We start from the raw sequence: 13,343 nt of genomic DNA, 5'->3' as shown, positions 1-13,343 counted from the left end.
CTCAAATACAACTTTAAAAACTACTTTGAGACTTAACTCTACAAATTACTCAATTCATACTTCCATGACTCTTACTACTATTCTATTTATAATAAATTCTACTCCTATTGAGAAATTTCTAATTGGGCTATAAGCCCATTTTTACTCCTTACATCTACCCTTTGGCATTGCCATCATGGCAATTAGGCAAGGTATTATACACATGTTCAACGTAATAAATACCCTCTGACCAAAAAAAAAAAAAAAACGTAATAAATACCCGCAACAAATCCTTAATAATCATGTAAAATTCATAATGAAAACTACAATGGATCCAATCCATTTAGCAAGCAATTCCCATGAATTGTTTGGTCCTTCCCCTATTGAATGAAACTACACCAATATCACTTGTCAATAACACAAACAGAAACAGGACATAATAAGACATCGTAAAACCTTAAATTTGTGGCAGTAAGACACTAATGTGACATGTAAATTATAGTAAACTGGTTCTTTTAAACACCTGCAGCAATTGAATTCTACTTCAGTCTTATGAAACCTTATTTCATTGTCATCGAGTACAGACTCCGATATTCTTCGATATGTAACTTCCTTAGTTTTCATGTCTCTGGAGAAAGATCAGAACCATATGTATCAGAGTATGATGCTCTACTTTTGGCTTGAAAACAACAATAAAACTCTTTAAAGTCTGGAATTGATTTTCTCTATAGTTAAATTTGTAACAATAAACCATTTAATTGGGTTAAACATCCGGTAATACAATACTGAGATAGATATGGTTGTCCGAAAAATACTAAAATCCTAAAGGTACCTTGAAAACTGTGAAGCAATCTAATTTAAATTTCCACTAAGGCCTATTTTTCCAAGCACTTAGCATAAGTTATCAATATGTTAATCTTTCATAAATTATTAGTCTGCTAAAGAGAAAAGGAAGAAAATGCTAAGTTGCTTGAGTCGGTTCTAGATGCATCAACGATAGTGTTACAATATTATAGTATATGCTTATATGGTACATGTAATGTAAGTATAGTTATGGGGCTTTACGGAGAAACAAAGCCAAAACATAGCAGAGAGCCGAATCAACGGTTGATAAGGCGACAATAAGTAGCGCAACAAGAACAAGCGTCAGAGTTGCAGTCTTCAGCTGCAAAGGATTAATATAAAAATGCATGTGATGATTAAACACACATTGTAACTTGAACTATATACAGTATATGAGTAACGGGGAATCATCTCTATGATGTGTAAATATAAAAACATAAATAATAAACAAATGAGACATACCGTAGAACTAAAGCTTGGCCACTCTATGTACTTTAGTTGGCTAGGTTGCTCAACCAAAAATACAAACAAAGATTTTAGCCCCCTGGAAAACAATACACATTCTTATCAAACATGATTGCATTTTCCTATGAAGTTGATGACAAAGTCAGTAATTCAATTATAAAGACAAAAGTTTCACAAATACCATAAGGTTTCCTTGATCAATGTTAGCAGAAAGGGTTCCTGAGCCAAACCATCATCAGAACGTAGATGATGACCGTTACTCGCCGCATACATCACAAATTTGGTATGAATGGGGTCTGCATATCTTGGTTTAATCTTCAAATTACAAATCTGCCAACAAAAATTATGAATAACGGGAAGGTACGAAACAAAATCTTGGTTTTATTAAATTACTGCTAGGAGTGCATGAAGGAGAGAATAATTACATTTGCTGGTGGAAGAGAAACATCTCTGCCATAATCAACTCTCCCCAAAAACTTTGATCTAAGATAACGAGTTTCTCTAATTTGATGAAAGAAACCTACAATATATCAAGAAAGATTGAAGTTAAACAGAGAGAAAAATAACCATAATATGTAGAAACCATGACTAGAAATAACCTGAGTAGTTCACTGGTAACACAGAAAGACTTGCCATTTGTGATTCAAAGTTTTCTACTCAATCATAACCAAATTTGAAACTTGAATACCTGCATGACTTAACTTTGTTATTAAACGTTGGCATATACTCAACTCCTTCAAAATCCACGTCGTGTTTCTTGTGTATTAGCATGTTAAAAGTTGAGACACTTGACTGAAGAAAAGTAGGCATAATGCATTGGACAAAATAAAAGAAGAATAAGGATTTGATCTGTTAGATTAATTTATAGCCCATGAGATTGATTCTCATAAGTCAAAGTGCTTTACACCATAGGCAACATAAATATCATGCATTGCCAAAGATTAAACATACACATAAGATTCCAACAAAATATGCATTAGGTACTTGCAACTTATGCTTCTGTAGATCCTTACAATGAACTTACTCTATTATATACTTTAAGAAATTAACAATTATTATTATTAGGCCAGGTCATGTTAGCTATTGAGAGAAGACCAAAAGAACATCTGGTTAGGAGAGAAGATCAGATGGGAAATAGCCCGATGATTAAGGCCAAAGGGAGGCCTAAGAAGACCTTGAATGAGTTGATCAAAGAGATATAAGCATAAATGGGCAAAGTTCAGACATGATTTATGACAAGGTGCAATTTCGTTGTCTGATCCATGTAACTAACTCTACCTCGTGGGCCAAGTCTTATTATTATTGTTGTATATAGGGTGGAAAACAAACTATTCTACACTTTTGCCCTTCCTTATGATTTATTTTATCTGTAATAATAAACAAGCAAAATAAGCAAAGACTAGATTACGACAGTCCCTCGGAGTCTTGATCATGATAACATAGACCCGCTCTATTTGGATCTCCCAATTAGTTCACAATACTGCAGTACAACACAGACATTGTTAACAAAAGACCAAGAATTTAATACATGTTCAAGGGAAAACTCAAACACAACTGTTAATGTTGCAGTAACATGTCCATTAGTCCACAGTTTTAACATTTCTCAGATTCTCAGATAACTAATCACCTATTAGCTAAATAAAAGTTCAAATTGATCAAAACCTCAACAACTATATAAAATTTGGTGATTATATTCCCTACATAAGCCTATTCAACTATTCCAGTAATGTAAAATCTTGACATAGATAAACAAATGGCACATGAAGCATGGACAGAACAGTTGGAATATAGAAGTGTTGAGAATTAAATAGAAAAAAAAATAATTTCATTAGGGTTTAGGACACATAAAGAACAAGATAAAGGAATTTTTCATTTTTCTTTTTTACTTTGAAGAAGTTTGAAAATATTATCAGGTTAATTAACATGAAAAATAAAATCCACAATCTAATAACCAATTAATCATAAGAAATACTTGATAAAAGTGTAATTTCACTTGCACCATGCCATGCAATTTCTAAGGTGCAGACCAAGCAACCCAGGTAACAGGTCATCTTTTATCACAAATAATTGCTTACTTGCCTATACATCGCTCGGATTGTTTTCTTTAACGACTATATTTCTCTTTCCTGCATAAATCCCTTCAAGCCTCCAATTCTAAACTTTGCCGTGTTGGACACAGCACTAAAACAATTACCAAATGGTTCTTAATCATTATCTGATTGACAGGAAATCACTTGAACCCATAGTTTTTTATTGCGGATGGTGGCTCATGAAGGTGAGCCAAAAATCCACCATAAAATTATGGTGGATGGTGTTAGATTAGCTAAAAAATACATGTATTGCACCCAAAAAAATGTAGAAAACTCGCAAATATAATAAATAATAAAATCTATTCAATTTAACCAATTTTCTACTCATAAGGCATCCAATTAATTCAGCAAATGCAGTAGCAAATTCAACAAATAAACATAACATCAAGTCATAACACACCAAACATAAGACATAGAACTTAAAAACTACAAACTCAAAAGGAAGACCAAAGCCACAATGAAACTGAACCTATGTCTTGAAGTATACATAATGAACAGAACCTATGTAAATTGGAAAACAAATTGGAAAAAGAGAGGTTTATAATTTATAACACTGAACCTATTATGTAAATAAAAGGGGAAGCAGGGGAAAGAAAAAAAAGGCTAGAAACACTGGAACAGATACTATGTTGCGAACCAGAGAGAGGGAACCTGTGGCTTGCAGCTGCAAGGAGTGCTGGCGAACAGCGGCGGCAAGCAGCTAGTCGGCGAGGAGCAGCGAGTCAGCGACAGCTTGCAGCGGCTTTGGCAGAAGGCAGAGAGAACAGCAGAGAGGGAAGATAGAGGAGGAGGAATTGGAGCCGGATGGTGCTGCCTGGCGCGCCACCGATGGTTCTTCCAGCAGCAATGCAGCTCAGAGCAGAGAGCGAGAGATAGAAGAGAGTTTTGGCAAGGTTGCGAGAACCAAACCGGTCATTGAACTGGTCAAGTGACAGGTTCAATGGTTCAATGGTCCAAGAGTCGAACCGTGGTTAAACCGATTTAATTAAATATACAATAAAATTATTAAAATTTAATATATAATTTCAGATATTCAAATTCAATAATTTCTAAACTAATTTTAAAGTTTCACAATTTCACATAATAACTTGTTCATAATTTATCATTAAAAGTTTACAAAATAAAAAATTTATAATTAATTTCTAAGTTCAAATCAAGTAATCAGCAATAATACTCATCACATCAGCAACAAAAATTCAGAATAAAAAAAAGTTGAATAACTTCTAATAATCAACTAATCAATAACTTTTAATACGAGCATCATTTCTATTTCACATAAAGGACTGAATAGTAGAGATCCCCAAACCAAGAAGCACATAGTCCTAACACAAAACAAAAGTTCAAATTCAATTAGAAATTCCTAAACCTGCTGAATATAAAAGAGCCAAAGCATATAATCATATTAATCAGCATCATGGTTCTGACTTCTGAATCCAAACTAAACTGAAAAAACATAAGCAACAAAAACTAAATTGAATCCAATTCCAAAGTCAGAATCTAAATTAAATTGAATTCAGAATCATATCAGCATTCAACAAATTAAATAAACAATAAAATTCCAAACTCAGAACACAAACTCAGCTCAGAATCTTAAAAATTAAATGGAAAAAAATATGAAATTGAAGAAGCATTGGCTTACCGGAGAGATGGCGAGAGATGAACGGCGATGACAGAGTGAGTTCGGAGAGTGTGAGACAGAGTGAGCTCGCGGTGACAGTGAACCGAAGGGGCGACAGCCAAAAACGGCGAGGAGCAGAGAAGCAGAAACGACGAACAGTGAGAAGGGGAGAAGCAGCGACGACCCACGGTGACGAGGGGAGAAGCAGCGACGACCCACAGCGAGGAGGGGAGAAGCAGTGACGACCCACGGCGAGAAGAGGAGGAACGATGAGAAGAGAGCCGAGCAGATAGCACCCACGGTCTGTCTCCGCCTGCGGCGACAGCACCCTCTGCCGGAGGAGAAGAGTTCGGCGATGAAATTGAAGAGGGATGGCGGCTGATGGCTGGGTTCCAAGAAGGTTTAGGCTTGGATACTTGGGTTGAGTTAGGGAGAGAAAGGTAAGGGGGCATGAGGTTGTTTCAGACTTTCACCAAGTATTTAGATTAAATTTTAATTTAATCTTTAATATTTTTAATATTTTACTTTTATCTTAAAAAATTTTAACAGTTTTAATATTATTCTATTATTAAATTTGACATTAATAATTAATTAACAATGTGAAAGAACTAAGATGGTTTTAATAAAAAATCAGTCTGGATAAATTTAAAATCTTTATGTGAATGGTGTTTATGCTAGACATTAGGATGTTTCTTTTCTTTGTAAATTGGATAGTTCTAATCTGTATTTTGATTTATTATATTTTAGGCATTTGGAGAGGGAAGAAGGGTGAAGAGATGGAAGTTAATTGAATCAGTTTCCGTGATTTACGTTGCAATGATACTGAACGTACCTCCTCCTAATTTAAATATGGTAAAATATTTAATAACTAATATTTTAAAATATAAATAAATAAAACTAATTACTATATTTATAATTAATTAAGTTATTCTATTCTTGACTGATTTAAAGTTGGTTCATATACTTTTTCATAATTAATAAAATGTAAAACATGTAACTAGTTAAATTATATTCGCTTTTATGTATTAGAAAAATATAATTAAAATTTTTATATAACACTTCTTTTCTTTTAAATTTTTTTATACAAAATTCTAAATCCTAATCTATCATCAACGTTTTAAAATCAAATAAATAATTTTTATATAGATCGCTCTAGTATACAAATACATATCCATACAGTCATACTGTCATATAAATATATAGATATTTTATATCCTTCAATGTTTTTTTTTTTGGTTTTTTTTTTTGTCCATATCCTTCACACTATGTTTGTTTGAAGAAAAAATAGAAAGAAAGAAAAGGGAGGAAAGAAAAGAAGAAGGAAAATGATCATTTTTCATTGTTTGGTTATGAAGAGAAATTGGAGAAAAAAGAAAAAAAGTGAAAAAAAATTGATGAGACCCACCAATTTTTTTCTCTCCAATATTAGAAAGAAAATAAAAAGAAAATTTTTTTTTCTCTTACAACTTCCAATATTACCCTTTTATTTTTTTCAATGTATTTTATAATATAAGAATAAAGTTATCTTTTTATAACATTTTTTTTCTTCTTATTTTCTTTTTATCCAAACACATCTAAAAAAAATAAAAATTCACTTGATTTCTTTTTTTTCTTTTCTTTCCTTTTTATTTCTTTCCTTTCAACCAAACATAGTCTCAATGTTTAATGGAGACGTGCGAACATACTTTTGCAGGATAGAGTAGGGTGTCAGTCTTTATTAGCTCGCTCAAAAATGGCTCTGCTTAGCCAAGTCAGATGTGCCAATTGCAAACGGAGTTTAAGTTGTTGGATCAGATTCGACTGGAATAGCTGTTGGTCCTGTGTTGCTCTGTTTGATTTTTTTAATGGGCCTACATGACCGACATGTAGCTTAATCTTCCTAAGTCTTGTTAAAACTAAGATTTGTAGCTTTGATTTAAACCAAAATAATAAAAAAACGTTGTCACGAATTATGATTACTATTAATGCATTGTTTAATTTAGATTATTTTTTCAAATATCTCCGTTAACGATATCAAATATAAAAAGAAATTATAAATTTACGAAAGTACTGACGTCATTATTAGTATTAGTATTATTATTAGACATTAGTACTACTGTTAATAGAAATAATAATATTAATTTTATTATTATTATTATTATTATTATTATTATTATTATTATTATTATTATTATTATTATTATTATTATTATCCTCTTTGAGAAGACACAAAAGATATTTTATATCTTCTATTATTATCAAATCGACGCACCAAATCGAATTGAATTTTTTTTCAATCTATCTATATATCAATTTATTTATAATGATAAAATTATATTATTAAATAAAATAGCTCTCTAAATTATACAAATATACAACATTTTATATTTGCTTACGACTGGTACAATTTTAGAGTTTTCAATGTAATTCGCAATGAATCATCGCAAATTACATGCAAGGTGTTGCAATACATAAACCGATACGAGTATAACGGTTTATGAATAGCAACAATGGCTACAAGATATAACGAACTCTAAGGAAGAAAAATAAAAGAATATAACTAAAATTTGTGTTTATAATCTCATCTTATTAGTTGGGTCCAAGGTTTTGAAGGCCAAATTCATCGTTGAACCACTCTAGCTAGAATGATACAATATATAAAATTATAAATAAATATACAAAATTTTTTTGAAGATCGTATAAATACAAGAGTTAAATACAAACAGAGAATGGGTGTGGTGGTTGACCAAAGAAGAGAGACAGAAAATAAGAGAAGGGGACTCAAATTAAGGATCCGATTCAGTGATTGTAGAAGGATTTTTCCCCTTCATAACGTTATTGTTTTGGCATGTTTTCAAAAATAAAAAAGTATCGGTTCGAATCAGCTGATCGATTTTTAATCGATTTTAAAGTTTAACTGTGGTATTTAAAATTTATAGTTTTATATATAGACCGAACTGTATTAGTTATTGATTTTCGATCCAACCACTTCAATTCTGTTATGCATATTTTTAGTAAATCTTGGTTGGTTCGATATTTAAATTTTGGGAGCAAAATATACTCTTCTTTACGAGTACCAATTTTCAAATGTGCACTAAAAATCTCATTCCTTAAACGAATAGAAAAAGAAATCTTGAAATGTAAAGTGAGATTAAATTACTTGAAATTGAAAATACGAAAAATAAAGTAAATGATTTCAAAATTAAGAAAAAAAAGTAAAATGCCCCAACATAGTCGAAGGACTTTGAATCCAAAACAATATAGAATTTTATCTATGAATATTTGGATGTGCAAAATAATTTTTGAATTTTTCTATATATATTGTAATATAAATTTATATATTTTTAGTAATTATCGAGGATATCTATTCATAAAAATATAATATATATTAAATAATGGAATATCAATAATATTTAAGATTTTTTTATTTTTTGTTATTTTTTCATATATTATATTGACTAAATTTATAATGTAAGAGCTAAGAATTATTAATAATTTTACTTTTTTTATTTATAAAAAATGAATAAAGGATATATATATTATCTATTATAAAATAAAATATATACTTCTTTTAATAATAATAAATTTATGTGAATTATAATAGTTAATTTAAATTGAATACACTTACAATTTAATATAATTCTAATACTATCATATCTTAAGAATCTTTTTAAGCAACAGTAAAGATTAAAATATTATATTCTCCATTCAATTTTTATAAATAAAAATTTTAAAATTACTAATATTTTTTAATTTTTATGCAGTAATTTAATCAATATATATGAAAAAATAATAAAAATAGAAAAAAAATCTTAACGACTTTTAATAATTACTCCAAAATACAACAAGGTTCCTAACAAAAAAAATTATCAATTTTAATTAACATTTAATAAAAAAATCAGCAGTTTAATGTGTTATATAGATATGTTCCGTTAATCAAAATAAAAAATATTAACAAAAAAATTAACTAGTTTCGTGAAAATAAAAATAAAATGTCAGAAAAAAAAATTTTTGGTCAAAAATTCCATTATCTTTTGAAATAAGTTTTCGACGCCATTTAAGATTTTCGGCTGGAATTTCAAAATTCCAAAATTAAGGCATCATTTTTTTTTTGGGCGAGGACCTGAAAATTAAGGCATCATTCAATTTTGTTTTAAATACTTAGGACGAATGTTTGGGAAAAAAAATATCCAATATCTAATGCATTTTTTTAATATCAGTAGAAGATTACTATGCATCAAAGATGTATTAAATGCTGCCAATAAATTATAATTCAAATGTACTAAATAAAAAAGATGTACTAAATACCTTTTTTTTCATTCTCTTTTTTTTCCTACGGGTTTGGACTAAATATGCTTCTAGTTATAACAAATTTTTCAATTCAGTTAATACTTAAACAACAGATATAGTCAAATCCATTAACATACCCACATTTGTGTATCATAAATTCATTAAGCAGCCCAATAAGGCACACCCACAAAAAATGGAGTCCAATAGGTAAAACTACACTTACATAGTTGGTGATTGATCACGTCAACTAAGCTCCAATTCCATCCCAAGCCGGCTCTGACACATACCGCAACAAACTCTGCCAACCTCTGTAAAGCTGCTTCCTCCCAACTAACACAGTGCCATGTATCAACATATTGCTCGATCAATGAGAATATCTTTATCTCTACATCTGTATCCTATAAATAGCTTTTTTATATCAGTAATTATTAATAAATTGATTTTATTTACGTATTAAAATCAAATGCTATTAATTCTTTAATATATAAATTATTTATGTCAAATTTAATGGTATAATAATATTAAATTCTCTTAAAAAGATTTTAAAATTAAAATAGAGTTATTCGGTGATCGGGTACCGAACGGATTGGGTTGGTATCTTGGTTGATGAGGGGGAGGTCTCGCCTGGTCGTAGGTTGCCGGGTTGGTGTAGACGACGTCCCGAGCACTTCGTGTGAGGAGAGAGGTGTCACCTGCAAAGATACTCCAACGCTCAAGTCAGTGAAGTGTGCAGGCGAAAAAGGGTGTAATGGTATGTGACGTACCTGGGGAGAAGGGTAGGACCTCCCCCATATATACCATGTCAGAGGTGGGCCCATCAAGGACAGGCCCACCTTCCTTGATGCTTCCGTCACACAGCTGTCGCGTAGCTGTCAGGGACGCGTGTCCGGGTCGGCGACCGAGCGTCTCGCTCCTGACCGGTCGGGTCGGGTGGTGCTCGGGTCGGGACGGCCCGCTAGTGGTTTGGGCCAGGCCGTAACAGTGCCCCCAACGCGCCAGCAATGATCATGAAGGTGGTTGGTGGCGCGTTATCTCTTATTCCGTGTGTTGTCGCCAGGTCGGCCGCCCGTGGAGGGGACGTGCCTCCTGCGCGCGTGTCTGTTTGTTGTTGGGGTGACCGTTTGTCGCCTCATTCCTCGTGCAGAGCATTAAATACTCATAATGGGTTGGAAAATCTTGTGCGCAAAGACCATTTTGCCCCCAGGCCTTTCGCGCTTCTTTGAGTGGCAGTTTTAAACAGTTTTGCATTTGTTTTCCTCTCCCACTCTTGCTTCTCCTATCTTCATCTTCTTCACTCCCAAATATCCCGAAGCATCGTTCTTGCATCCTTGTGCATCTCTTTTTCTTTCAAGTTTTCGCAACCTATCCAGGTAAACATCGATCCCTTTTCTTTTCTGCTTCAAGGTTCTCTTATCCTTATTATTGGCTTTTCTGTGCGTTTGTTGTTTGTGCTTGCTGCTTGTTCTTGCTGCTTGTTTGATTTGTATGCTAGATGGTCTTAGTGTTAAATAGGCGCGTTAGGGGGTTACCATTCCAGGGTGTTCACTTTCTTGACTTGGATTGTGCCTTAGCCATACTTTATTTTAGTTGTTGGATAGGCTGAGTATAGTTTCTGGATTTTTCCGAGCTCCCGACCTGTTAGACTAACCGAGTGGTAACCCCACTGTAGGTATGCCTCGCGTCGTCTCACGAACTTCCACCTCCGCCGCGAGCTACAATCCATATGCTTGGGTTGTTTCCGACTTAAAGGACTCCCCAAACCAGATGGGCGAGGAGGAGCTAACGGAGTTCCGACAAGGCGAGTACTTGTGCAGAGGGACAGACGAGGAGGCTAATTACGACGTCTTCGTCCCTGCCCCCAGTGAATGGCTATACGAAATTAATTTCCACTCCCCCCGGGTTGCCGACTGGATCTGGTCTTACAAAGCCATGTTCACCCAGGTGGGAGTTCGCATCCTGTTTTCTGCTTTTCAAATGGCGCTCCTTAACCGGATATCCGTGACGCCGTCACAGCTGCATCCGAACAGTTGGGCTTCCATCCGCTGTTCCGAGATGGTATGTGAATATTTGGAGCTGCCGGTGTCTGTTGATGTTTTTCTCTTTTTCTTCAACCTTACGAATCCTTCCAAAGAGGGGAAAGCGAGAAAGGGGTTCATGTCCTTCCGATCTGCCCAGGGTCAGAGGATCTTCGGCTTGTTCGAGGACTCATATCATGGGTTCAAAGACAAGTATTTTAAGGTGCGTCCAGCCAAAGGTCGCCATCCCTTTTGGTTGTCGTTGGAGGGGGAACGGCTTATCCCGATGTACTGGAGTTTTGGGGCTGGGTCTAACACCTTCATTAAGGTGACTTATAAGGGAATGTCTGCCATGGATAAGAGAATTGCCGACGTGTTGTGGGCTGTTTTCGGGAAGAACCATGTAAACCCCCACCTCCTTATGGGTGAGCGGGAGGTCGCCAGGAATTATATTTGTGAGCTGCTTTGCCTTGTGTTTTTTGCATTGTTATCGTTCTTATTTGGTTTTGCCGGCTTCACGACTAACATGTTTGCTTATCCGTTGCAGTGGAGATGTCGGCTTCGGTGATGGGGCTTGAGGGTTTGTTTAAGTCCTTCCTGGAGGAGAGTGATGAGGAGAAAGCCGACGAGAAGGTCGACGGGAAGCCGGAGAACCCTCCTGCGGAGAAGAAGGACCAAGCCGTGCCTTCACCTCGTGACACCGAGATGTCTGACAAGAACTCTGCCGAGGCGCACGCTTCCCCTATTCCCGAGGAGACGGCCGGCAGAGGGCGTCTTCCAGCCCTGAAGGTGCTCTTACTGTGATGGAGAGAAACTTCGATGCTGGGGCTTTTATTGACACTCAACTGATTCCTGGCACGAAAGAACACTTCCTCGGCACCGAGCTTGCGGGGCAAGCGAGGTGGATGTACCGTACTCTTCTTCGTGGTGCCGTACTACGCAGGAAGCTTGAAACTGTTGCCAAGGCCAACAATGAATTCAAAACCCAAGTTGAGACTCTTCAGGGGCAGCTGTCTGAGACGGGGAGAAAGCTTAAGGTTGCTGAGGAGAAAGCTGCGTCTGCCGAGGAGAAGCTGAAGGTTTCCGATGCTGCCGTGTCCCATTTAACCGAGCGGGAGATGACTCTGGAGAGCCAACTTAACGCCGCGCAAGGTCGGGTAGTCGCTCTAGAAAAGGAACGTGACGCGGCCGTCTCGTCGGCTAAGGCCGCTCGAGCTGAGGTTGAGGAACTCAAGAGAAAACATAGGGAGGTTAAAGAGCAGGGAAAAAGTGTGATCTTCATGACTAAAGAGGCTCTCAAGGCCCAAGTGAAGATCGTGGTTCCCGATTTCGATACGTCGGCCATTGGGGTTTTCAAAACGATCCAGGATGGCAAGATTGTTGACATGCCCCAAAAATGAACTCTTGTACCTTATGCTTTTTGCATGGATTTGTGACCTTGTTGTAGAACACTGTTAAACTTATTTTGTTATACTTTAATGGTCGCTTGGTCGGCTTCTGATTATCGTCTTTATCTACTTATTTAGTAGCATTTTCTTTGTTTTGTTACCGTTTTGTCGGTATGGACTTATCGCTTGTGTCCGTTTTGCCGTTACGTTGGTAACTCGGGCAAAACCAAGTCTTGGCCTTGTTATTGTCGCGACCGTTTGTTATGGCTTTGATTTGTCTGGCTCCCGGGGTGATCAGTCCCGGGTTGCCGTATTGTTGTCCCGTTTACCATACGTTGAAAAACATGATGTTGTGGGACACATATTGGGGAATAGTAAATGGGAGAATTTAGACAAGTAAACATTAATCGACAGTTAAACAAGTATATAGCCATGGTAGGCACTTAACAAAAGTATATAGCCTGGCCGGCGTGCTTGAGCTAAGAATAAAATCTCAAGTTACCTGCATTCCATGTTCTCGGGATTTCTTTGCCGTCGAGTTTCTCCAATTTGTAGGCGCCTTTGCCGAGCACTTCTTTGACTCTGTAAGGACCCTCCCAGTTTGCCGCCGGTTTTCCTTCCCCTGGGGTCGGTAGCCCGATGTCGTTGCGTCGCAAGACGAGGTCATTCTCCTCGA

The 13,343-nt window shown here is 35.5% G+C and overlaps 1 protein-coding gene across 1 annotated transcript; it reads right to left on the bottom strand.

Moving 5' to 3' along the window:
• Positions 1 to 698: 698 nt before the first annotated feature.
• Positions 699 to 10,065, bottom strand: LOC112748942 (uncharacterized). The gene is made up of 8 exons (XM_072218050.1): positions 10,029 to 10,065; positions 9,889 to 9,956; positions 9,552 to 9,662; positions 5,017 to 5,461; positions 1,713 to 1,807; positions 1,469 to 1,617; positions 1,285 to 1,366; positions 699 to 1,144 (listed from the first exon to the last, which is right to left on the bottom strand). Exons 1-8 carry the CDS (start codon positions 10,063 to 10,065, stop codon positions 1,031 to 1,033), a joined length of 1,101 nt encoding a protein of 366 aa, XP_072074151.1. The 3' UTR covers positions 699 to 1,030.
• Positions 10,066 to 13,343: the final 3,278 nt, after the last annotated feature.

Source organism: Arachis hypogaea, chromosome 15 (assembly GCF_003086295.3).
Source record: "Arachis hypogaea cultivar Tifrunner chromosome 15, arahy.Tifrunner.gnm2.J5K5, whole genome shotgun sequence".
Taxonomy (NCBI): domain Eukaryota; kingdom Viridiplantae; phylum Streptophyta; class Magnoliopsida; order Fabales; family Fabaceae; genus Arachis; species Arachis hypogaea.
The sequence above is the reverse complement of the archived record's forward strand: the minus strand, read 5'-3'. Positions and strand labels throughout refer to the sequence as shown.